This window comes from Hypomesus transpacificus, chromosome 14 (genome assembly GCF_021917145.1).
Source record: "Hypomesus transpacificus isolate Combined female chromosome 14, fHypTra1, whole genome shotgun sequence".
In the NCBI taxonomy this organism is placed as follows: Eukaryota; Metazoa; Chordata; class Actinopteri; order Osmeriformes; family Osmeridae; genus Hypomesus; species Hypomesus transpacificus.
Window position 1 is genome coordinate 9,696,631 of NC_061073.1, and position 25,894 is coordinate 9,722,524.

General features: G+C 49.5%; 1 protein-coding gene across 1 annotated transcript in view; it reads right to left on the minus strand.

Moving 5' to 3' along the window:
- itga11b (integrin, alpha 11b) overlaps positions 1-25,559 on the minus strand; it is a 29,490-nt gene extending 3,931 nt beyond the window's left edge. The window contains exons 1-22 of the mRNA XM_047033956.1: positions 25,441-25,559; positions 21,053-21,164; positions 13,201-13,310; positions 12,789-12,880; positions 12,534-12,648; positions 12,315-12,442; positions 12,071-12,219; positions 11,699-11,843; positions 11,319-11,484; positions 10,995-11,065; positions 8,199-8,343; positions 7,777-7,925; positions 6,741-6,884; positions 6,179-6,382; positions 4,355-4,485; positions 3,957-4,132; positions 2,578-2,720; positions 2,099-2,209; positions 1,743-1,828; positions 1,451-1,655; positions 752-850; positions 89-162 (exon numbers count right to left, since the gene is read on the minus strand). Of these exons, the coding sequence (XP_046889912.1) occupies positions 89-162; positions 752-850; positions 1,451-1,655; positions 1,743-1,828; positions 2,099-2,209; positions 2,578-2,720; positions 3,957-4,132; positions 4,355-4,485; positions 6,179-6,382; positions 6,741-6,884; positions 7,777-7,925; positions 8,199-8,343; positions 10,995-11,065; positions 11,319-11,484; positions 11,699-11,843; positions 12,071-12,219; positions 12,315-12,442; positions 12,534-12,648; positions 12,789-12,880; positions 13,201-13,310; positions 21,053-21,164; positions 25,441-25,489 (2,804 nt within the window). The 5' untranslated portion in view covers positions 25,490-25,559. The remainder of the gene's footprint in view (positions 1-88; positions 163-751; positions 851-1,450; positions 1,656-1,742; positions 1,829-2,098; positions 2,210-2,577; positions 2,721-3,956; positions 4,133-4,354; positions 4,486-6,178; positions 6,383-6,740; positions 6,885-7,776; positions 7,926-8,198; positions 8,344-10,994; positions 11,066-11,318; positions 11,485-11,698; positions 11,844-12,070; positions 12,220-12,314; positions 12,443-12,533; positions 12,649-12,788; positions 12,881-13,200; positions 13,311-21,052; positions 21,165-25,440) is intronic.
- Between the last annotated feature and the right edge of the window lie 335 nt (positions 25,560-25,894).

The following is a 25,894-nucleotide window of genomic DNA, read 5'->3' on the forward strand; positions in this document are numbered from 1 at the left end:
TCTGCTAGGAGATGAGAGCTACAAGGTGGCTGGGTCTGGTTGTTCAGGGTTCAGAGGTACCTGCTCTACGGTATCATAGCACCCTCACCTGGCGGTTTCCAAGACAACTCTCACATGGTCCAAAAAGATGGAGCTGAACTGGAGCTCCAGATGGAAAAACACCTGGAGCAGAAAAATATAAACCCTGAAACCTCAACACACACACAGACAGACAGATCACCATACAGACAGACAGACGGGTGGTACCTGCAGTACACAGAAGTGGCTCGTGTAGTTTTCTGAGTTTCACTAGCAGAAGCATGTTTAGTTTTGCATGCCATCGTGGTTCTTCCTCAGGCTGAAAACCACCCAATCCACACCGAGCCTTACAAGGGGAAGCCAATAAGAACCTGAACCAGAGTGTTGGCAATTCAATCCAGCATCCAGCCACCTCTGCAGGGAGGCCCCTGACAGCGAGTAGAGAAGCCAGATCCAGGACTGGTGCTGGCGTCTCCCTCTGCCTGCTCTAACAAGCCGGGAAACAACGGTCTGTTCATTCAAACCATGTCACTGCTCCGAGTGGCTGGATTCTGGTTGTGTTTGTTCTAGTTGAGCAGTTCACACAAGCTGAAGATTCGTCTACACTGAGGAGACTGATAGGACTTCCAGACAGTAGTACCTGGGCCTGAGGCAGACCTGAGGCAGTACCTGAGCCTCATGAGGCAGACCTGAGGCAGTACCTGGGCCTCATGAGGCAGACCTGAGGCAGTACCTGGGCCTGGGACCTCATGAAGGGAGCGCTGACGTTGCATCTCCTCTCGTTCCACTGTCTGTCCTCAGAGGAGCACTCTATCTTGATGTCTGACTTGTCCTGCAGGGCAGAAGACAGTAGAACACTGTAGGTCTACGTGGCACAACAGACTTCCATCCATGCTTTCACTGGGTGTTTTCTTCAGAGATAATTGTTTCTTTTCTATTCCTCACTCCCCAGAAAAGTGGAGCCAATTTGATTCCAGATGTTTTTTGTACCAAACAATTCAGAGTGTCTGGACTGGCAGGCATGCTCCCTCCATCTCGGTGTTGTCCGTCACAGAAAATCACCCGCTGCACAATTCATCAGGACCAACCTGTAAAGCTTTAAAGGTTGAAACTCTGCGGGGAGACCCTGCCCCCTGCCGAGGCTGACCTGCCCCCCCCCCACCTGCCCCCTCCCCACCTGCCCTCCCCACCTGCCCCCCCCCCCACCTGCCCCCTCCTCACCTGCCCCCTCCCCACCTGCCCCCTCCTCACCTGCCCCCTCCCCACCTGCCCCCTCCCCACCTGCCCCCTCCCCACCTGCCCCCTCCCCACCTGCCCCCTCCTCACCTGCCCCCTCCCCACCTGCCCTCCCCACCTGCCCCCTCCCCACCTGCCCCCTCCCCACCTGCCCCCTCCCCACCTGCCCCCTGCCCTCCCCCCCTGCCCTCCTCACCTTCACTATGAGGCTGGAGAAGAGCAGGTTGGAGGAGAGCGAGATGCGGAGGGTGGCGTGGTAGGCGTTCTCTCCTCGGTTGTCAAGGCGACCGTACACAGCCATCCTCCTGCGGGCGGCCTCCACCACCCGCTCCGACCTCGCCGTGTCTCCATGGTGACCACACAGAGCCAGGGACGAGTGCTCCCGCGAGCCACAGAACTGCCTTCAGACGAGAGGCGGAGCTCTTAGTCCAGCCTGGGAGTGTGTGTGAGACGGTGTGTGTGTGAGAATGTTTATGCTAGCAACTCACGTGGTGTCCAGCAGATCAGTGTGGCTGTGCAGGGAGAGGTCAGGGACACAGCTGTCCTCCCCCTCACAGCCGTTCCAGAAGGGAAGCTGTAACACAGACAGGAACCACATCACATCTTAGGAGCACAGCCCTTTATACAAGCACTATCACAGAGGGCTTCACATACGCCCATGAAACTGCACCTAACCCAACCTGAACCCTCAGAGAAGACAAGGACTAAACTACGGGGAAAACTCAGACAGTAGTAATCAACTGAAGAGCTCAGCTGAAGTGTTTGAAAGCAGCGCTTCAGTATGTGTCATCCCCTCCAGGAGACGGGCAGGACAGCACTGGAGGAACATGACGCTTCTCCTCACCTCACTCCTGAAGGTGGTGGGCCAGCCCAGGTCCAGCACTGGCCCCTCATCAGGGTTCTGCAGACCCACCTCCACCACAAACACGATGGGCCGGCCGTAGTCTGTGGTCTCCTGTTCAGGCGACAGACACAGGGTCACACAAGGCTCTCCACTCCAAGCCCAAATATCCAGAAACATACTGCAGTGGAGATAATAATCCTATTCCTAGACTGGCGGCTGGTTCTGTGTTTGTGGCTAGGTTCAGCCGGTGTGTCCAGTATTTTACTGCGTGACGATAGTTATGAACACTTGGCTCACCCTATGAATGACCTGCAATGAATAATCATACAGAAAGGTAATATTCGAACCCGTAACTTTGGGGCCTTTTCTATTGAATGTACACAAGTTGTAATGGCCTCTGTATCCCTCCAGAGACAGTGTGTTGAGGAGATGCCAGTTGGTGTGGCCCTGCGAGAGCGAGTCCTTGGCTGGACCCTCACCTGCACGTGGAAGCGGATGTGCTGAGCTTCCTCCTCCTCCCCGGGGAACAGAGACAGCATCTTAGGCTGCAGGCGATCGCTGTCTTCCAGCGTGGCTCTGGGGGGGTACCGACGCTCATCTGCCACCACACTGTACCACACACCTGGGGAGGTAGGCGGAGGGAGGGAGGGAGGTGAAGAAAGGGGAACATGGGGAAGACTTGTCAAAACTTGGAATCCTTCACAGTATCTCTCCATGCTGAAAGCGATGCAGTGGGTCATCATCAGAGTCCTCCTGCTTCTCCCACACAAGGATTCGAACCCAGGTCCCCTGACTCACTAACCAAACAACCACCTAAACACTGTGGAAAGCAGCTAAGCCAGCAAAGACTAAAGACTTTTAGACCAAAGACTTCGTCTAAAAAAGCGCAGCGCCCGATGCCTTTTTGAGTCAAATTTCTCAACTTTTCAGAAAAGCGCTGGGTGACGTCAAGCGCCTTTCTGACAGCTGACCAATCAGGACGAGGAGAGTAGGTACGAGTGTACCTTCCCTAGTAACCTACCTTAGTTACCAGGCTATGGCTCCTCAAACGCCAAAGCTAAAGCAAGTAATTGCATTTTATTCACCATAGTAGCAGCTGTCAATAAGTAACCAACGGAAAATAACGAATAATAATGTAACGCTAGAGTGTATGATTCCCGTTCAGGTTACAGAATTCTCGCACTGAAAGCGCTCAAAAGGCGCTCAAAAGGCGCTGACGGAAGCGTTTTTTCCTAAAAAAAGAAGTCAAGTCAAGTGTGAACACGGCCTAGACCAGCAGGTTCAGGAGCAACACAAGACCCAGACCTAAGAAGAAGATCCACTGGCTATGGTGATTTATTACTGTGTGTGTGTGTGTCCGTATGTGTGTGCCTGTGTGTGTGTGTGTGCATGCACATACTCCTGTCTGATAGGATCCAGATGAACGAAAGGATGAAGGAGGATGGAGCTGGAGGGACAGAGGGGTGAGGGAGGGAGGGGAAGGAGAGAGGGAGGGAGGGGAAGGAGAGAGAGATAGACGGAGGGAGGGATTGAAGCCTGACATTTTCAGTCCCTGTCCCTGGTCTGCTTGACTAAGTGACACACTTGAAAGAGTTCCTGGGCCCCCAAGGTTCTGATCAGGTTATAATACAAGCAGTGAAGTAACTACTGTTCTTCACAAAAGCTGACATGAAAAGTTGGAACTGAGGATAGACAGAGAACTGCCCCCCCACACACACACACTCACACACACTGACATGGACACACACTGACATGGACACACACACACTGACATGGACACACACTGACATGGACACACACTGACACACTCACACTGACATGGACACACATGCAACACGCTGACCCCACCCCAGCATACCCACTCCCTCCCTGTGCAGGGGCGTGCGAGCGGGCGTGCGAGCATCCAGGCGGAGGCGCAGGGTCAGGGACATGCAGGTGACCTCCTTCCCCAGCCGGCGACAGTCCTTGTTGAACATGTTGATCTTCTCGGGCTCGAAGCTGAGTTTGACCTGGATACGGACGACACTGCGAGACCTGGGAGACAGAGACAGAGAGAGAGACAGAGAGAGACGGAGAGAGAGAGGGAGAGAGAGACAGAGAGAGAGAGGCAGGGAACACACAGGTCATCTTCATCCAACCACAACAAGACCACAGACACCTCAGATCTTTATTATGTTTCAGTTCAGACTGTGTTTGTGCATGTGTGTGTATATATGTGTGTGTGTGTATGTAAGTGTGTCTGTGTGTGTGTCCTACCAGATGAGTACTGCTGCTCCCTGTGCTCCCACTGACAGGTCCACCAGGCCGTCTCCGTTGACGTCCATCACGGCGTGCAGGCTCCGCCCAAAGTACCGCAGCCCGGCGGACACACCTGCTGCTGCTATCCTCTAGTAGGGTACACATTACACTGTCAACACTCTCACTCTCAGCCTGGTGTTCATACTGCTGTGACTACAGTCTCACCCTGGTTTTCATACTGCTGTGACTACAGTCTCACCCTGGTGTTCATACTGCTGTGACTACAGTCTCACCCTGGTGTTCATTCTGCTGTGACTACAGTCTCACCCTGGTGTTCATACTGCTGCTGTGACTACAGTCTCACCCTGGTGTTCATTCTGCTGTGACTACAGTCTCAGCCTGGTGTTCATACTGCTGTGACTACAGTCTCACCCTGGTGTTCATACTGCTGTGTGACTACAGTCTCACCCTGGTGTTCATACTGCTGTGTGTGTTCATACTGCTGTGACTACAGTCTCAGCCTGGTGTTCATACTGCTGTGACTACAGTCTCAGCCTGGTATTCATACTGCTGTGTGTTTTCATACTGCTGTGTGACTACAGTCTCAGCCTGGTGTTCATACTGCTGTGACTACAGTCTCAGCCTGGTGTTCATACTGCTGTGACTACAGTCTCAGCCTGGTGTTCATACTGCTGTGACTACAGTCTCACCCTGGTGTTCATACTGCTGTGTGACTACAGTCTCACCCTGGTGTTCATACTGCTGCTGTGACTACAGTCTCAGCCTGGTGTTCATTCTGCTGTGACTACAGTCTCAGCCTGGTGTTCATACTGCTGTGTGTGTTCATACTGCTGTAACTACAGTCTCAGCCTGGTGTTCATACTGCTGTGACTACAGTCTCAGCCTGGTGTTCATACTGCTGTGTGTGTTCATACTGCTGTGACTACAGTCTCAGCCTGGTGTTCATACTGCTGTGACTACAGTCTCAGCCTGGTGTTCATTCTGCTGTGACTACAGTCTCAGCCTGGTGTTCATACTGCTGTGTGACTACAGTCTCACCCTGGTGTTCATACTGCTGTGTGACTACAGTCTCACCCTGGTGTTCATACTGCTGTGTGTGTTCATACTGCTGTGACTACAGTCTCAGCCTGGTGTTCATACTGCTGTGACTACAGTCTCAGCCTGGTGTTCATACTGCTGTGTGTGTTCATACTGCTGTGACTACAGTCTCAGCCTGGTGTTCATACTGCTGTGACTACAGTCTCAGCCTTGTGTTCATACTGCTGTGTGACTACAGTCTCAGCCTGGTGTTCATACTGCTGTGACTACAGTCTCAGCCTGGTGTTCATACTGCTGTGACTACAGTCTCAGCCTGGTGTTCATACTGCTGTGACTACAGTCTCACCCTGGTGTTCATACTGCTGTGTGACTACAGTCTCACCCTGGTGTTCATACTGCTGTGTGACTACAGTCTCACCCTGGTGTTCATACTGCTGTGTGACTACAGTCTCACCCTGGTGTTCATACTGCTGTGTGTGTTCATACTGCTGTGACTACAGTCTCACCCTGGTGTTCATACTGCTGTGTGACTACAGTCTCACCCTGGTGTTCATACTGCTGTGTGACTAGTGAGCTCCCTGGGTGACCGGGCCACAGCATGAGCACAGTGTCGCTGGGCAGACCTGTCTGGGTCACCTGGCTAGGTCACCTGGCTGGGTCACCTGGCTGGGTCACCTGGCTAGGTCACCTGGCTAGGTCACCTGTCTGGGTCACCTGGCTGGGTCACCTGTTTGGGTCACCTGGCTGGGTCACCGGGCCACAGCTGGGTCTCTCCAGTCTCACCTGAGTGTGTGTGGGGTTGATGCCACCGGGCCGGCCGTAGAACAGGTAGACGGCCCCCTGGTGGTCGTCCTCCAGCGGAGCGCCCACTGCCAGCTCGCCGTACGCGTCACCGTTCATGTCCGGTACCGGGGCCAGCGCCGAGCCAAAGCCACAGTTCTGAGAGTGGTCTGGAGCCTCCAGAAACATGTCCAACACAAACAAACTCTGGAGAGAGAGAGGCAGGGAGAGACAGAGAGAGAGAGAGAGAGAGAGAGACAGAGAGAGACAGAGAGAGACATAAAGAGACAGAGAGAGACAGAGAGAGAGATAGAGAGAGAGTTGTAAGAAGAGGGCGAGTGAGAAAGTGAAAGGGAATCAGGTATAACTTTAATAGATGTTTTAAAATACATAAACTGTATTCATTTATTCCAAAATAAATGAATACAGGGGATTTGAACCTGAAACCTGGGGATTTGAACCTGAAACCTCTAGCTATGCAGTCACATGTTTTACCACTTAGCAATACACAAATAGCCTGGCCTAACCTGGGTCTGCAGATGTAGACCCTGCCCCCTCTCCCTACCTGCTGGGTGAGTCTGTAGACGTAGACTCTCCCCCTCTCCCAGCCCCTAAGGAAGAACATGGGCGCGGCCACCAGGAGCAGGTCCGTCCGTCCGTCTGCGTCCAGGTCCAGAGGGCAGATCTCACTGCCGTAATACGAGCCGATCTGAACAACACAGACCAGGGTGTCATCAAACCAGCCCATCTGAACAACACAGACCAGGTTGTCATCAAACCAGCCATTCACGTTCCCCTTTGACCTCGTAGATGCAGGATGACAACCAACCATATTCAAAAAACAGATTCAGAGCTTTGATTCTAGCCTGAATTATTGATTCAGTCAATCAGTAATCAGAGAGAAAGGATTAAGGGAATGTGACGACCTAGGGGCATGCCATGCCCCCGCTAGCTGCTGCTCCTGTGCACATTAAGGAAACCCTGTTAACACATCACATCCCTTCCTTCACTGTATTTTTAACCAGACACTCCAGCAGCAGGAAGTGCAGGGGGGGTGGCTGTGGAACAGGAAGTGGGCTAACAGGTCTCTGCCACACCACAGCAGCTGGCTGGACGACCGTTCACAGGCTGCAGGACACCACACTAAACAGCAGCCACTAATACCAAGGAGACTGCAACTACAGTTAGTGTCCCTCAGGAATGCACAGCATGGATTTGTGTCCCCCTCCCCCCCCCCCCTCCCCCTCCCCCCCCCCCCTCTCTCTCTCTCTCTCTCTCTCTCTCTCTCTCTCTCTCTCTCTCTCTCCCCCTTTCTCTAGTGTAATCTGACCAGTGAAGAGTTTTTATTTACTAGGAGACTGTTGCTGTAGGCGACACGTCTGCAACAGTTTAGAAGCACATGGGCCATCTGGCTGGCTGGCCCAGTCTAGACCCTGACACACACACACGCATGTGTCACACACATGTACACACACAGCCCACTATGTCCACACAGAAAGAACACCGCACAAGCTCTGTGTGCATACAGTATCTGCTGGCACATGTGTGTGTTTGTCTGTATGTGTGTGTCTGTGTGTGTGTGTGTGTGTATGTGTGTGTACCTGGTGTCCTTTCAGAGAGAGCAGGATGGTGAGGTTGCCGTTGTTCCTCAGGGTGAAGATGATCACCTTGCCTGTGTGGTTGAAGCGAGGAGCTCCAGCCACATAGAGCAGGGTCCTGCTGGCCGACACCACTGAGCTCACAGAGTACCCTGGAGGACACACCACACTTACACTCTCAGATACATCTATATCTGTACATACAAGAGTTCCACTATATATCCATTAGATATGTGTACACTACTGTATCCATTCTATCTATCCAAAATATATCTGTCTGTTCTGTCATTCCACCTATCCATTTATCTATCTCTCCATCAATTCCTTTTTGCACCTATCATCCATCCATCCATCCTCCCACATCTCCTAACCTCCCCTCTCCCCCCTCTCCCCCCCCTCCCCCCCTCTCCCCCCTCTCCCCTCACCCAGATAGGCCCCGTGATTCTTCAGTTCCTCAGGGAACTCCTCCAGGTAGGACGACTTAGGTGGGACCACCTTCCCATGGGGTGTGTCCTTCAGCACTGCTCCGTTCCAGTCGTACGCTCCAACCGCCCCCACCAGCACTCCGTCCTAGAGAAGCACGAGTCTCCTAGTTAACACTGTCCTAGAGAAGCACGAGTCTCCTAGTTAACACTGTCCTAGAGAAGCACGAGTCTCCTAGTTAACACTGTCCTAGAGAAGCACGAGTCCCCTAGTTAACACTGTCCTAGAGAAGCACGGATCTCCTAGTTAACACTGTCCTAGAGAAGCACATGACTCTCCTAGTTAACACTGTCCTACAGAGAGGAGCAGATCTAACCCTCCCTAAAGGCAAGTTTCCTCACGCATTCTTTACGATCACCTTTAAAGAACAACAAAGGTCAAAGATAGCGTTGATGTCAGAAAGCTAGAATGAGTTGAAACGTTAGCTTGTTCCTTAATTTCTTTCATTTTTTCCATTCGCTGTTTTTCTCCTTTCACTATCACGTTTTACAGTTCAAGTACAACAGGGTTACTGAACGGCTTGAGTTACATTTTCCACATGCATCACTAACATCAAACTATCATTCGAACACGTGCATGTGCAAGCGCACAGACACAGTTCATCACAGCCCATGTGTTGTGTGTGCGTTCTGCACATTTACCCCAGTGCACATGCAACAAACACACAGTTTTGAAAACACACACTCGTACACAAACACTGTGCATTCAAACCCTTTTGTCCAGAGGTGAAAGTCATCCAACCCAGAGTTATTCCTCTCTGGGGGTGAGTATAAGAGGAATCATGGCCAGTGACCACATCTTTGGCAGCATGCATTGCTCCGTTAGCTTTCATGCATGGGAATGTTGGCTACAGCCAAACTCTTCTTCTGTGGTGCCCAGATGCAGATCCCACCCCCAGAGAGCTGTGGAGGAGCTTACTGCACTACAGAAGACACCTCTGCAGTCCCTTCACTATCAGGGTTACCGGACGGAACCTTCAGACACAACACAGACCACTCTAAGAGCAGGTACTGTGTTGAACACAAACATTCTTTATGAGACAATCACCATCTCCTCCATGCCCTCTCTCTCCCTGCCTTTCCTGCTACCATCCAAAAGAAATAAAGCAGAAAATGACAAAAAAAATCGACAGAAGAGGGACTGATGAAGAACCCAGCCTGACTGCTCAGCGTGGATCCCAAACTCACTCCTGACATCATAGATGAGACTGGGAGATTCAAACTGCCATTAGGTCTCTTACGACGTGGAAGTTGAAGTAAAATAAATGTTGTCTGGCAAAGCTTTTAATTGTAGCCTGAATGACAAAAACATTCAACTGCAGAGATCCCTTCGTGACAATCCAAGAAACGCAATGAACTGCAGAACTCTGGGTCCTCCATCAAACTAATTAGTTCAAACTTTAAACTAACACAACAATACATAACGTCTTAATCAACCTTTTATGGTGTTTTATTGATAAAGGTCATGGCTGGTATGGATCCAAGCAGCGCTGCTCTAGTGGAGAGACTGTAAACACGACGGCCAAGCATTCCCTCACTGAGCCGTCGACGTGGACATGTTGACAGGCTGCCATGACAACGAGCACAGCCAAGACTCCAAATGCATTGGATACAATATAATCCCTTCCTTATGCTTATAACACGTTGGGGTAATTTACCAAAACTGTTCTTACATTTGGTGTTCATAAAGAATAATAATAAGGATTTAAAGACACAGGCTATAGATGTTGTGTACTGGACTGAAAATCACAGCTGGATAAGGAGATAAGGAGGGGGGTTTACAGATGACTGTTGGCGGAAAATGTTGTTGGTGTGTTATCATAAATGAAAACTGTAAAACTGGATACCTGGAAAGGTATTCCTGAGGGTAGAGTTCTGGAATGCAACAGACGAGACCTCGTACTGCTCATATGAGTAATGCAGGACAGGCAGCCAGTTCAACAAACGATGAACTGAAGCTCAATGTTTCCATAATAGTTGTACTTATACAATGTTACAGCCGTTCCAGTATTCCCAATGAGAGACAGGAAAACACTGCAGGCAGAGAAGTGGTGAACTGAAAAATAGTTTTTAGGACATTCACTAAATGTTTCAATAAATCCTGCGTGCGTTTGTGTGTCAGTGTGAGTGTGTGTGTGTGTGTCAGTCTGCTGGCAGGTCCGCATTCAACAAAACCATCTGCTCTCTACGGACTACTTTTTCTCTAAAAGTTCTGACACTGAAAGTCTTTCCACCATGTTATCTTCCTGCCTTAAGTTCCTCCTCTGGAATCCAACCATGTGAAGTACCAATATGTTATTTTTCCAGCTATGGTTATGCTTTCTCCAGTATCAACAGAACCCATGCTAACTCAAACCATAATATTTATCAAATTCAAATCAGGTCCTGTCTTCTGTTTTGAACAGAACTCACATTCAAGACATTATCCTTTTCACGCACTGCTCAGGACCCACTGGGGAGACAGTGTCCCTGTAAGGACAGCAGCAACAGTGCTGCTAAATCCCTGACAATTACAGTAACAGGAAACGAGGAAGATGACAGACTATTCCAACAGCTTGTGATGAGAGAGACCATCCTCAGAGAGGAAATAATAACAGACTGATCTCTAGAGGAACTCACCTCCACTACATGAGGGTGTTGACTCTCTAGAGGAACTCACCTCCACTACATAAGGGTGTTGACTCTCTAGAGGAACTCACCTCCACTACATGAGGGTGTTGACTCTCTAGAGGAACTCACCTCCACTACATGAGAGGAGAAGCCTGCCTGAGACATCTGCAGGCCGAAGGCTGTTCCATTTGTGTTTGTCCCTGTGAAAACATGACAAATCACAGTAAAATCATATTTGAGTCATTAGTTCATCCCAAAAGACAAAACATAGAGACAAAGGGTTCAGGTAGAAGGTACAGCAGAAGATCAAAAGTTCAGAGTTCTGTTTGGAAAAAGACACGTTTAAAAAAATACAGCCAAGAGATTACACTGAGACATGGAATGGTCTGTTGGCTGAATTTCACAATGTCATTCAAACTCCGAGGTGACACCAGGTCTTGATAGGAAGCGTACCCTCCAGGCTGTATAGTCGCTCTCCCAGCGCATCCACAATGTCCTTCAGCGCCGACTCGTCTGTGACATTGAAGAAGTGTTTCTCATCAGGGTCGCTGGCAATAAATTTGATTTCCTTCAGGAAGGCCTCTGGATTTATTCCACGCCGATTGTAATAACCCAGGACCTAGGAACAGAACATCAAACAACACACTATGAATACCACAGACCAGCGATGCAAAATACCATCTCTGGATAATATATTGTCTGTAATCAATGCCAACACAGCATATGGAACTAGCAGCGCATGGTTTGGAACGGACTGCCAGGAACCTGGAGAGAACAAAGCGGACAGGCCCGGTTCAAGGAGGAGGAAAGGAACACATGAAAGAAGAACTCACAGCGATAGCGTACAAGGTGATGTTTTCATTCTCGCTTTCCTTCACCGCCCTCTGAAGGTCTGGGCTATCGTGGGACTCCCCGTCAGTGATGACGATCATCACTTTCTTGGCTCCTTTTCGACCTCCTCGTTTGAACGCCTCAGTCCTGAGTTATGGACATTGCAGCAATTCTCAACCAGTCATACAATGGTGAGCTATGGGGTTTTATTGGCAATCAGAAACCTCTGTGATCCTCAGTAGAAACTGACTTCAGAAACTGACTTTACTGTTGTTGGCAGGTGTGAGCCACAGAAACCATTCAGGTAAACATGGAGTGGAGACAAGGTGAGGGTGGGATGTTAAAGGAGCGTCTGGTTTCCATCATCTCTGTACCGTGCTACGTTGATGCCCAAGGCTGTGCGTGTCTCCTCTCCTCCGCGCTGGTCAATGTTCCTGGCCGCCGCCACCACCTCCTCCACGCTGCGGAAGTCATTCAGGTTAAACTCATGGACCACCCTGGACCCATACTGCACCACGCCGACCTGCAGGCACACCGCAGCTCAGTGAGAAGAGTCCAAACGGCCCAAAACAACAACAACTTCCCGTCATCAGAACGAGCGTTTCTCATTCACCCCACCTGGATCTGGCCTGGCCCGATGTAAAACTTCTGGAGAATGTTGATGAGGAAGTCCTGGACTTCATACCAGGGATATATGGAGTTGGATCCGTCCAGGACGATCACAATGTCCATATATGTCTCGCACCCTGTGAGGAACCGTTTGAAACAGTCAGGACATTCAAGTATGCCGTGTCAGAGGAGGACTTTGAGAGAGGACGTGTCTGGACGTGTCCTTACTCTGGAAAGCAGGAGCGATGGTGCGGGTGAACTTGAAGCTGCTGTTGACTCTGGAGCAGATGCCTGTGCTGTATACGGAGCTTCCACACTCGTACGACCACAGAGGGCCACAAGCCTGGAGCACAAAACACAAACCACGATGGACACTGGATTGATTTGACAGTTTTCCACTGGGGTTTAATATGACCTGACAACTTAGAGTGCTACTACAAGGGCTGGCTACACGTCCTGTTGGTTAGGTATGTTCTCTCTCACCACAAAGCTGTTGTCTTTAGGGTCTGAGGCCAGGGTCATTCCCAGTCTCATGTTGTCCTTGCGCTCCAGCACGTTGTTTAGTGATATCTTTCCTTGAAGAGATGAATAAGACAAAAACAACTTCATGTAAATGAGTGACAGTGTTGATGTAAGGGTTGGTTAGATCTCTATTAGGTGGGTATGACTGTTCAACAAAAGCTACCCTCTCTGGGTACAGAATGGAACCTGCTTCAGTTCAACCTGTCAAGATAGGGACATCTCAATCTCAGACAGGGCAGGTGTTTCTCGTCTGAACCAACACCTGGCCTGCAGCAGTACAGACTCTTTCTGGGCTCCGTCCTGTGGTCTGGTGTGTGCGTGTGTGCGTGTGTGTGTGTGCGTGCGTGCGTGCGTGTGGGAGGGGTCATCATACCGAGGTGGAGCCTGGAGCAGTTGGAGGTGGGGTTGGTGTCTAGGGGGCATCTGTACACATCCCCTGTCTGGTGCTGACCGCTCGTTTCCAACGGAGCTCCAACCAAAAGCCTGGAGAGCCAGAAACACAACATGGATAAGTCCTGGTCCTAGAAACAGAGGGAAGGGATTGTGCCTGCCTGCCAGCCTGTCTGTCTGTCTGTCTGTCTGTCTGCCTTTCAGAGAACCCTGCCGGCCACTTCACAGATCGCCAACCTCCAGGTTTTCCCTTCACCATGGCAGTTATCACATCCACAAGAAGGTCTCTTGGCGTCCACCATGCAGTGGGAGTCTGTCCTCTGACAGCCCCAGAGAGAGAGTCCTGTCAGGCCACCCTGAAGGTCAATCCAGCAGTCACAGCCTGGCCTTGGCAGTGTCAGATGGCAGAGCTGCTCTCTGGTGTAAACACAGTAGCAGGGTAGAGCTGCTCTCTGGTGTAAACACAGTAGCAGGGTAGAGGTGCTCTCTGGTGTAAACACAGTAGCAGGGTAGAGCTGCTCTCTGGTGTAAACACAGTAGCAGGGTAGAGGTGCTCTCTGGTGTAAACACAGTAGCAGGGTAGAGGTGCTCTCTGGTGTAAACACAGTAGCAGGGTAGAGGTGCTCTCTGGTGTAAACACAGTAGCAGGGTAGAGGTGCTCTCTGGTGTAAACACAGTAGCAGGGTAGAGGTGCTCTCTGGTGTAAACACAGTAGCAGGGTAGAGGTGCTCTCTGGTGTAAACACAGTAGCAGGGTAGAGGTGCTCTCTGGTGTAAACACAGTAGCAGGGTAGAGGTGCTCTCTGGTGTAAAGACAGTAGCAGGGTAGAGCTGCTCTCTCTGGTGTAAACACAGTAGCAGGGTAGAGGTGCTCTCTGGTGTAAACACAGTAGCAGGGTAGAGCTGCTCTCTCTGGTGTAAACACAGTAGCAGGGTAGAGGTGCTCTCTGGTGTAAACACAGTAGCAGGGTAGAGGTGCTCTCTGGTGTAAACACAGTAGCAGGGTAGAGGTGCTCTCTGGTGTAAACACAGTAGCAGGGTAGAGGTGCTCTCTGGTGTAAACACAGTAGCAGGGTAGAGGTGCTCTCTGGTGTAAACACAGTAGCAGGGTAGAGGTGCTCTCTGGTGTAAACACAGTAGCAGGGTAGAGGTGCTCTCTGGTGTAAACACAGTAGCAGGGTAGAGCTGCTCTCTGGTGTAAACACAGTAGCAGGGTAGAGGTGCTCTCTGATGTAAACACAGTAGCAGGGTAGAGCTGCTCTCTGGTGTAAACACAGTAGCAGGGTAGAGGTGCTCTCTGGTGTAAACACAGTAGCAGGGTAGAGGTGCTCTCTGGTGTAAACACAGTAGCAGGGTAGAGGTGCTCTCTGGTGTAAACACAGTAGCAGGGTAGAGGTGCTCTCTGGTGTAAACACAGTAGCAGGGTAGAGGTGCTCTCTGGTGTAAACACAGTAGCAGGGTAGAGCTGCTCTCTGGTGTAAACACAGTAGCAAGGTAGAGGTGCTCTCTGGTGTAAACACAGTAGCAGGGTAGAGGTGCTCTCTGGTGTAAACACAGTAGCAGGGTAGAGCTGCTCTCTGGTGTAAACACCGTAGCAGGGTAGAGGTGCTCTCTGGTGTAAACACAGTAGCAGGGTAGAGGTGCTCTCTGGTGTAAACACAGTAGCAAGGGTAGAGCTGCTCTCTCTGGTGTAAACACAGTAGCAGGGTAGAGCTGCTCTCTGGTGTAAACACAGTAGCAGGGTAGAGCTGCTCTCTGGTGTAAACACAGTAGCAGGGTAGAGGTGCTCTCTGGTGTAAACACAGTAGCAGGGTAGAGCTGCTCTCTGGTGTAAACACAGTAGCAGGGTAGAGCTGCTCTATGGTGTAAACACAGTAGCAGGGTAGAGCTGCTCTCTGGTGTAAACACAGTAGCAGGGTAGAGGTGCTCTCTGGTGTAAACACAGTAGCAGGGTAGAGCTGCTCTCTGGTGTAAACACAGTAGCAGGGTAGAGGTGCTCTCTGGTGTAAACACAGTAGCAGGGTAGAGCTGCTCTCTGGTGTAAACACAGTAGCAGGGTAGAGCTGCTCTCTGGTGTAAACACAGTAGCAGGGTAGAGGTGCTCTCTGGTGTAAACACAGTAGCAGGGTAGAGCTGCTCTCTGGTGTAAACACAGTAGCAGGGTAGAGCTGCTCTCTGGTGTAAACACAGTAGCAGGGTAGAGCTGCTCTCTGGTGTAAACACAGTAGCAGGGTAGAGGTGCTCTCTGGTGTAAACACAGTAGCAGGGTAGAGCTGCTCTCTGGTGTAAACACAGTAGCAGGGTAGAGCTGCTCTCTGGTGTAAACACAGTAGCAGGGTAGAGGTGCTCTCTGGTGTAAACACAGTAGCAGGGTAGAGCTGCTCTCTGGTGTAAACACAGTAGCAGGGTAGAGGTGCTCTCTGGTGTAAACACAGTAGCAGGGTAGAGCTGCCCTCTGGTGTAAACACAGTAGCAGGGTAGAGCTGCTCTCTGGTGTAAACACAGTAGCAGGGTAGAGCTGCTCTCTGGTGTAAACACAGTAGCAGGGTAGAGGTGCTCTCTGGTGTAAACACAGTAGCAGGGTAGAGGTGCTCTCTGGTGTAAACACAGTAGCAGGGTAGAGCTGCTCTCTGGTGTAAACACAGTAGCAGGGTAGAGGTGCTCTCTGGTGTAAACACAGTAGCAGGGTAGAGGTGCTCTCTGGTGTAAACACAGTAGCAGGGTAGAGGTGCTCTCTGGTGTAAACACAGTAGCAGGGTAGAGGTGCTCTCTGGTGTAAACACAGTAGCAGGGTAGAGCTGCTCTCTGGTGTAAACACAGTAGCAGGGTAGAGCTGCTCTCTGGTGTAAACACAGTAGCAGGGTAGAGCTGCTCTCTGGTGTAAACACAGTAGCAGGGTAGAGGTGCTCTCTGGTGTAAACACAGTAGCAGGGTAGAGGTGCTCTCTGGTGTAAACACAGTAGCAGGGTAGAGGTGCTCTCTGGTGTAAACACAGTAGCAGGGTAGAGCTGCTCTCTGGTGTAAACACAGTAGCAGGGTAGAGGTGCTCTCTGGTGTAAACACAGTAGCAGGGTAGAGGTGCTCTCTGGTGTAAACACAGTAGCAGGGTAGAGGTGCTCTCTGGTGTAAACACAGTAGCAGGGTAGAGGTGCTCTCTGGTGTAAACACAGTAGCAGGGTAGAGGTGCTCTCTGGTGTAAACACAGTAGCAGGGTAGAGGTGCTCTCTGGTGTAAACACAGTAGCAGGGTAGAGGTGCTCTCTGGTGTAAACACAGTAGCAGGGTAGAGGTGCTCTCTGGTGTAAACACAGTAGCAGGGTAGAGCTGCTCTCTCTGGTGTAAACACAGTAGCAGGGTAGAGCAGCTCTCTGATGTAAACACAGTAGCAGGGTAGAGGTGCTCTCTGGTGTAAACACAGTAGCAGGGTAGAGGTGCTCTCTGGTGTAAACACAGTAGCAGGGTAGAGCTGCTCTCTGGTGTAAACACAGTAGCAGGGTAGAGCTGCTCTCTCTGGTGTAAACACAGTAGCAGGGTAGAGCTGCTCTCTGGTGTAAACACAGTAGCAGGGTAGAGGTGCTCTCTGGTGTAAACACAGTAGCAGGGTAGAGGTGCTCTCTGGTGTAAACACAGTAGCAGGGTAGAGCTGCTCTCTCTGGTGTAAACACAGTAGCAGGGTAGAGCTGCTCTCTGGTGTAAACACAGTAGCAGGGTAGAGGTGCTCTCTGGTGTAAACACAGTAGCAGGGTAGAGGTGCTCTCTGGTGTAAACACAGTAGCAGGGTAGAGCTGCTCTCTGGTGTAAACACAGTAGCAGGGTAGAGCTGCTCTCTCTGGTGTAAACACAGTAGCAGGGTAGAGCTGCTCTCTGGTGTAAACACAGTAGCAGGGTAGAGGTGCTCTCTGGTGTAAACACAGTAGCAGGGTAGAGATGCTCTCTCTGGTGTAAACCCAGAAGCAGGGTAGAGCTGCTCTCTGGTGTAAACACAGTAGCAGGGTAGAGCTGCTCTCTGGTGAGAACATGTCTGTTTAGGGTTTAGGATACGCCACAGCAAAACCTGCCAACTCTTAATCGGCTAATGTATTTCACATCCAGATCAAACTGACTAGGGAGAGCGTTGACAAACCACATCCCAAACCTCAGGCCTGTGGAATGATTGTGTGTGAGCCGTCATACCTCAAACTGTTTAACACAGTACAGAGAGCTCGTCATGCCAAAGGGCACAGGCCTCGGTCAACTAGCATCCTGCATGTTCGGCTCAGACGGTGGCCAGAGAGTTGGTACAATGTTTCTGACACTGTTTTGGTTTTCATTTGAATCAAACTTTGGTGGATCTTTTCTTGATTCTATTCTAAACGGATCTGAACAGAAGTCATTCACAGCGCTTTCAGTGGTAACCCTCAACCAAGGTCTGACATGAATATGAGGCCCAGACAGTCTGAGTCTGACTACTGAGAGTGCGTGTTATCATGTCATGTAGACTGGAAACAGCTTTAGATGTTCCTCTGTAAACATGGCCATGACCCTTGACCCTGACAGTGGTCTCACAGTGCTGAGGGGCCAACACAGAATACCAACACACCAGCAGACTAAACACCCAGAAACAGACACCGCACAGAGAGATCAGAGGAAGCCATCCACAGACTAGACACACAGGCCGACACAGCTGCCATTTCTCAGCATGGCTTTTTCTTCCACCAGAGGAGCCTCCAGTCCCAAAGTCAAATCCTGTTAGACAGGCCAGAGCTTCCTGGGGGGTGTCTGACCTCTCACCTGACTCAGCAGGCCAATCAGCATGAGATGCTCAGGGATGGCAGTGACAGATCGCCCCAGCGATGGAAACTGCCAGTGATATTACATTTTAAATGACAATGGTCCTTTATCAACGGCAAGGCTATTAACGGAGAAATGTGCTGGCACAATGTCTAAATTCTCCGGAGGTAATTATCTTCAGGAAATTAGAATTCAGGCCTGCATATATTTGACTGAGGCTAATTCAATAGGGGCTAAATACATCTCCAAGCACTGAATGTAAGTTTCATGTGTGTGAGACTAGGACTGCACATCTCTTTCACTAAGTGTGTCGACAATCTCTCCAGGCTCTCGTGAAAAGCAAGGACTCTGTAGCATCGCAAACTCTGTTATTCTCCGCCACTCATCAGCCAGTGCTGGGACGCTCAGAGGGAGGCCAGGGAATAAGAGACCACAACACATATTTTCCAAAGCCATCAGTGGCCTCAGGACACAAACGAACAGGTTGCTAGACAAATGCTCAAGTATTTTCCGCTTATTTACCTGGGACTTCAAAGGGCGAAATATTTCGCGATCTTGGGAAACCGCAAGATATTCATCACGGCTGGGAGGCTTCCAGTTGAAAAACAGAAAGAGGACGAGGAATGTTACGCAATTTCAACTGGGCTCTGTGATAGAAGCCTCAACGGAAAAAGATTCAAACTCAAACTATGTGACTTTACACGGACGCCATGACACGTTATAAGTGATCCCATGCATCACAATACTTGAACAATAGAACCGAGCAGGAGTGTCGTTTCACAAACTGACAGTAACGAGTAGCCGCGGGGCCTGACAACGTGCTTTTTAGATGTGCAATGTGATCGCTTTCAGACTAGACACAGACGCCCCAGACAGTTGATGGCAACAGCGGCCAAGGACCGAAACTAACCTACCGTGCCAAACATACACTGACATCGAGAGGCAGCTAAATCTTTTTTTGCGTTTTGGACGTCCATATGGACGTCCATAGACTGACGGCGATGGCTGCTGATCTTTGCATGGATGGACGGACGGCGATGCTGTTCAGAGTGCCGTCCATAGAGGGAGCAGATATTTTGGACGGCGATGGATTAGCAGGGACGTCCCTCGTGCCGTCCATAGAGGGAGCAGATATTTTGGACGGCGTCATAGCCGTCCATATGGACGGCGATGCTGTTCAGAGTGCCGTCCATAGAGGGAGCATATATTTTGGACGGCGATGGATTGAATGTTTAGCAGGCTGTTGAGCTAACAGAACTGCCGAAGGCTACCATAGCATGTAGCTAGCTACATTAACTTTGGATGACTCAATCTTTTGTCAAGTTAATTTGTATGAATTGCATGTTAGTGCAATATTTACGCCTTCTGTTTTTTTACATAATCAGCAGTATGATCTCATGACAATATAGACTTGAAAAACAATATGTTATGGTTTGGGTTTGCCTATAGGCTACATATATTTTAATTATTTCGAGAATTGTTAATAAAGACTCATTTAAAATTTTAAAATTTGGAGTGTTAGGCCCATAGGCTATTACGTTTTGCATTTGTCTCCGCTCAAAGTGGTTCGTGCGCAACATTGGAGCTACTGACTGGTGGCTCCAAATCCACCCATAAAACACTTAAAACTGACGGTTTAAAAGACCTAAATGGCAATGTATTTCATAGGGTCATAACACAATGTTAACATTTTAAATGAGTCTTTATTAACAATTCTCGAAATAATTAAAACATATGCAGGCCTAGCCTATATCTCGGCAAACCCAAACCATAACATAGGCATATTGTTTTTCAAGTCTATATTGTCATGAGATTATACTGATGATTATGTAAAGCCCTAAAAGGCATTGTATTTCATAGGGTCATAACACAATGTTAAAATTTTAAATGAGTCTTTATTAACAATTCTCGAAATAATTAAAATATATGTAGCCTATAGGCAAACCCAAACCATAACATATTGTTTTTCAAGTCTATATTGTCATGAGATCATACTGCTGATTATGTAAAAAAACAGAAGGCGTAAATATTGCACTAACATGCAATTCATACAAATTAACTTGACAAAAGATTGAGTCATCCAAAGTTAATGTAGCTAGCTACATGCTATGGTAGCCTTCGGCAGTTCTGTTAGCTCAACAGCCTGCTAAACATTCAATCCATCGCCGTCCAAAATATATGCTCCCTCTATGGACGGCACTCTGAACAGCATCGCCGTCCATATGGACGGCTATGACGCCGTCCAAAATATCTGCTCCCTCTATGGACGGCACGAGGGACGTCCCTGCTAATCCATCGCCGTCCAAAATATCTGCTCCCTCTATGGACGGCACTCTGAACAGCATCGCCGTCCGTCCATCCATGCAAAGATCAGCAGCCATCGCCGTCAGTCTATGGACGTCCATATGGACGTCCAAAACGCAAAAAAAGATTTAGCTCCTACTGCTGACATCTGGGATGTGGAGCCTTTTGGGACGCAATTAGAAGTAATCAAAGAGTGTAATTTTAAAGGAAAAGGACCATGGACAATGTCCAGCAGTCCTGATGATATGCTCCACTTAGGAGATGTAGTAAGCGGAAACAGCCACAGGCAAGTGCTCTGATGTAGAGCTGAGGAAATGCGCATGACTATATTGAGCCTGTTATAAAGAAGAAGAAAAAATACGTTTGATATCCAAGAGACATTGTAGGCTACATTCTACTGAATGGGTCTCAAACTCAACTGTGCTCTGTCTCTTGTAGTATGAGTCTCTGTGTAGATCTTTCCAAGGTGAGCAGAGAGACATTTACATTTTGACATTTAGCAGAAGCTCTTATCCAGAGCGACTTACAGTAAGTACAGGGACATTCCCCTGAGGCAAGTAGGGTGAAGTGCCTTGTCCAAGGACACAACGTCATTTGCATGGCCGGGAATCAAACCGGCAACCTTCTGATTAATAGCCCGATTCCCTAACCGCTCAGTTATCTGACTAGTGAGAAGTCGTACGTGATGGTGACTGTTCAGGTACAGGTACAGGTGTGGTGGTGACTGTTCAGGTGTGAGGAGAAGGAGAAGGAGAGGAGTTACCACTTGTGTCCTTCTGTCTCGTGCTGCTGGACGGTGTATCCAAACTGGGCCTCCTTGGAGCCCCAAATGATCTTGGATTTCCTGGTGTCAAAGTTGAAGCAGTGCTGGAGACCTGCAACACACACACACATCACATCACACACACATCACACACACACATCACACACACACACATCACACCAGATGAGCCTTCACTGGTGGAGAAGCAGAGTAACTGAGTCATGTTATCCGTTTTTTGAATGTGAAAGTGTGTACTGACAGTTCTGCATGTTACATCCATGGAATCACGACAACTCAGTGGTCCCTGAAGGTTTGCATGCCACCATGATAGGTCACACAGCCAGCATGTGCCATTCGATACACAACACTTCTGATCACATTGTATCAGACAGTCATCAGTGGAGGGAATGCAATGTGATTAGCCCAAAGGCAAGACAATAGAGACACCAGCTCACTTCATTACAGTGTGTCTCTCCTGCACTCTCTCTCTCCCTATCTCACCATCTCTCTTTCTCTCTGTCTCTCTCTCTGTCTCTCTCTCTTGGTCTCAGCGGTCATCTCTAGACAGGCTCGTCCACTCAGCAGCTTGGTCCTGGTGGAGGAGGAAGGATGCTGACAGCAAGAGGGGCGGGGGGGTTTTCTGACTGATGATGTCATATCAAAATTCAACTATAATTTCCGTTCCAGGAAATAGTGAGGAGCGGAAAAACATGGCCAGATGACTAGAAGACCAGAGAAAGAGGGTCAGGCCAAACTTTCATCCTCAGATTCCTGAATGTTCCCCCGTTTCTAAAACTCACCCATTATCTTGGAGCTCTTATTTCACCTGAGTTTTCCACGTCCTCTAAGGCAACTTATTACGAGGTGTTGTTTTGACAGGATTTAGTTGTAAACCAAAATAAAAATGGATCAGTTGTTGAGAGGGTCTTGTATGGCCTGTAAAGTGATTTCTGAACAGGAATGTGACTGTGTACAAATCCCTCTTCGCTGTTACTGCCTGGCTCATTGATTGAAAGGAACAAATTGTATCATCACTTAGCTGAATGACAGAAAATGAGAATTCTTGGCTCCCGTGTAACATGAGAGAGGAGAGAGACAGAGAGTGCATGAGAGAGAAGCAGCTTTAAAAGTAATCATACTCAATCAGACCAGGGCTCCACCGACCTCTCAAACACAGCACAATATTAGAACTCAGATCGTTATCTAACTGACTTGGATTCATCAAGCTGACGGGATGTGGAATAAAGACATCTGGTGCACCTTTCCTTTTGGCTCTCGGTGCCTCACAGTCAGACCGGCTTTCCATGACGCTGAATATCGACAAGTGGAAGTTGGCAGGGGAAGTGAGTGCATAGAGGAAGACATGACGTTATGCTGTCATGAGTATAAAGACTGGAGGATGAAACTGAAACAGCTGCTGTAGGTCAGTGGTGAGTAAGGATCATAGCTTGAATGTTTACAGCCCGAAATAGTGAATGGGGGATAAAGATGTTTGCTTAATGGTGTTTGGTTCAAACAAGAGATTCCTCAGAGTCTACCAAGCTGTTTAAACGACAGTCTGCTGTCGCTGTAAGGCGCTGCGAGACGATCTAGTCAGAGGCTGCCAAGATGGAAGTTCTGATCATCTTGGCTGCTGCAAAAAAGTAAACCGTGGAAGAAAAAGGATTTGGACGTATTCATGCCCTGAGGTTGTGTTTGTTTGGTAACGGCTATTGAGATCAGCCTCTGTTTGAGGAGGGCCTGAGGATCCAGATTGATCTTAGCTGTCTAAAAGACTTGGCTCTGCGAGGATGCCTCAGTTATGATCCAGACGAGACTTTGGACCTGAGAAAGTCTGTAAAAAGCTGATATCTTAGACCACATAGCAGCCTTGTGGCTGTTTTTCCAGGGGGCGGGAAGGTACAGAGACAAGGTGACAGACTGAAGATCAGACATCTGTTTTACATCAAGCCCAGCTTCAGTCACTTCCTCACAGAGAGGACAGGACACACACAGAGAGGACAGGACATAGAGAGGACAGGACACAAGGAGAGGACAGGACACACAGAGAGGACAGGACACAGAGAGAGGACAGGACACACAGAGAGGACAGGACATAGAGAGGACAGGACACAAGGAGAGGACAGGACACACAGAGAGGACAGGACACACAGAGAGGACAGGACACAGAGAGGACAGGACACACAAAGAGGACAGGACATAGAGAGGACAGGACATAGAGAGGACAGGACACAGAGAGAGGACAGGACACAGAGAGGACAGGACATAGAGAGGACAGGACACAGGGAGAGGACAGGACACACACAGAGAGGACAGGACACACACAGAGAGGACAGGACACAGAGAGGACAGGACACAGAGAGAGGACAGGACACAGAGAGGACAGGACACAGAGAGGACAGGACACAGAGAGAGGACAGGACATAGAGAGGACAGGACATAGAAAGGACAGGACACAAGGAGAAGACAGGACACACAGAGAGGACAGGACACACAGAGAGGACAGGACACACACAGAGAGGACAGGACACAGAGAGAGGACAGGACATAGAGAGGACAGGACACAGAGAGAGGACAGGACACACAGAGAGGACAGGACACAGAGAGAGGACAGGACATAGAGAGGACAGGACACAGGGAGAGGACAGGACACACACAGAGAGGAAAGGACACACAGAGAGGACAGGACACAGGGAGAGGACAGGACATAGAGAGGACAGGACACAGAGAGGACAGGACACACAGAGAGGACAGGACACACACAGAGAGGACAGGACACAGAGAGAGGACAGGACATAGAGAGGACAGGACATAGAGAGGACAGGACACACAGAGAGGACAGCACACACAGAGAGGACAGGACACACAGAGAGGACAGGACACACACAGAGAGGACAGGACACAGAGAGAGGACAGGACATAGAGAGGACAGGACACACAGAGAGGACAGGACACAGAGAGAGGACAGGACACACAGAGAGGACAGGACACAGAGAGAGGACAGGACATAGAGAGGACAGGACACAGGGAGAGGACAGGACACACACAGAGAGGAAAGGACACACAGAGAGGACAGGACACACACAGAGAGGAAAGGACACAGACAGGACAGGACACACAGAGAGGACAGGACACAGAGAAGACAGGACACAGAGAGGACAGGACACACAAAGAGCCTGCAGAGGCAACATGTCTGTTTTCCAGCCTATCAGCACCTCAGTTCACACAGCCCCAACAATGTCCAACAAACACCAAACATTATCCTGTTGGCTGTCGGGTCTAGAACTTTTGGAGATATAACCATCATTCTAACACTGCCCCAACTAACACCAACAGGCACATCACACTAAACCAACACAACCCAACAACTGAACGTATCCACTCGATCTCAAGTGGATAGTTTCTACGGGCTGTTTTGATGAGCTGAGTGCTTCAAACGTTCCCTGTGGGTTATTGTGTGCATGTGGCCTGTGGGTGTTTAAAGACAGTGTTGTCTGAAGAACCACAGGGGTGATCAGACTAGAGTGGGACTGAGGAGGCTCGACTGTTTCCAACATCAGGAAGGTTCACACCTCTTCTCAGGAAGATAGAAGTGAAGTTGAGCTAATGTGTCAACCTTTTAACAAGCAAAGTTTACTTAACCACCCCACACCGCAGCCCTGCCAAGCACAACAGCCCCAGCCTGGTGGCAGAGTGAGAGACTGATACGTACTCGCATTAGAGAAGAGCTGGAATTCCCATTCTAGCCCCAAAGGTCTCGACTTTGGCTAATATTTCTCATTAAACATAGACCGTATGTGCCCATACTGAAGCCAACCATGCTGAAGAGCAGTGTCAGTTGATCTGGTCAGCTCCTCCTCCTGCTGACTGGTCTCTGTACTCTGTGGAAAGCTGTGAGCTCTCCTGACCAAAGCATCATCTTCTGCCCCCCCTGGAGAGCTGACAAGTCAGTACCTTTGATGGGTCATCGTTTTAGGAGGTCAAGTTTGAGAAAATGAGTCTTAAAATAAATTGTGGTCATCCAACCCATTCAAGGCTCTAGATATGGAGAGAGCAGGTGGGCATCTAGACACCCAGACATCAGACTCACTGCTAGTTACAGCACAGGCTTTACATGTCCTGTGCAGCTTTACAGTGCTTGCCGGTGTTGTCCCATATAACTGTAAAATGTATATAAAGTTTATGGTCACACAAACTCTTGAAAGTACATCTAACTCTGATGCAGGTCACACCAAATGTTAAACAATTCTTCATAATCCATGTATTAATCAAAATACCAGAAAAGCTCATTCTCTGTTCCTCTCAATACACTGTTTACCACTCTCTCTCACTCCCTCTCACTTATTCACTCACTGTCACTGTGTGACTCCCCCCCGCCCCCCCCTCACCTGGCAGCAGGCTCCAGGTCCACAGCAGTAGAAGCTGGAAGTGTTCCATGTGTGTTGGTGTGGGCTGTTCTGGTGTTCTCCTCACAATGCATATGCTGCTGTGGACTCCACTTCTGCTCCACAAGCTCACTATGACTGAAGGAGGAGGGACTGGGATTATGACTGAAGGAGGAGGGACTGGGATTATGACTGAGGGGGGAGGGACTGGGACTATGACTGAGGGAGGAGAGACTGGGACTATGACTGAAGGAGGAGGGACTGGGACTATGACTGAGGGAGGAGAGACTGGGACTATGACTGAAGAAGGAGAGACTGGGACTATGACTGAGGGAGGAGAGACTGGGACTATGACTGAGGGGGGAGGGACTGGGACTATGACTGAAGGAGGAGAGACTGGGACTATGACTGAGGGGGGGGGGGAGACTGGGACTATGTCTGAAGGAGGGGGGAGGGA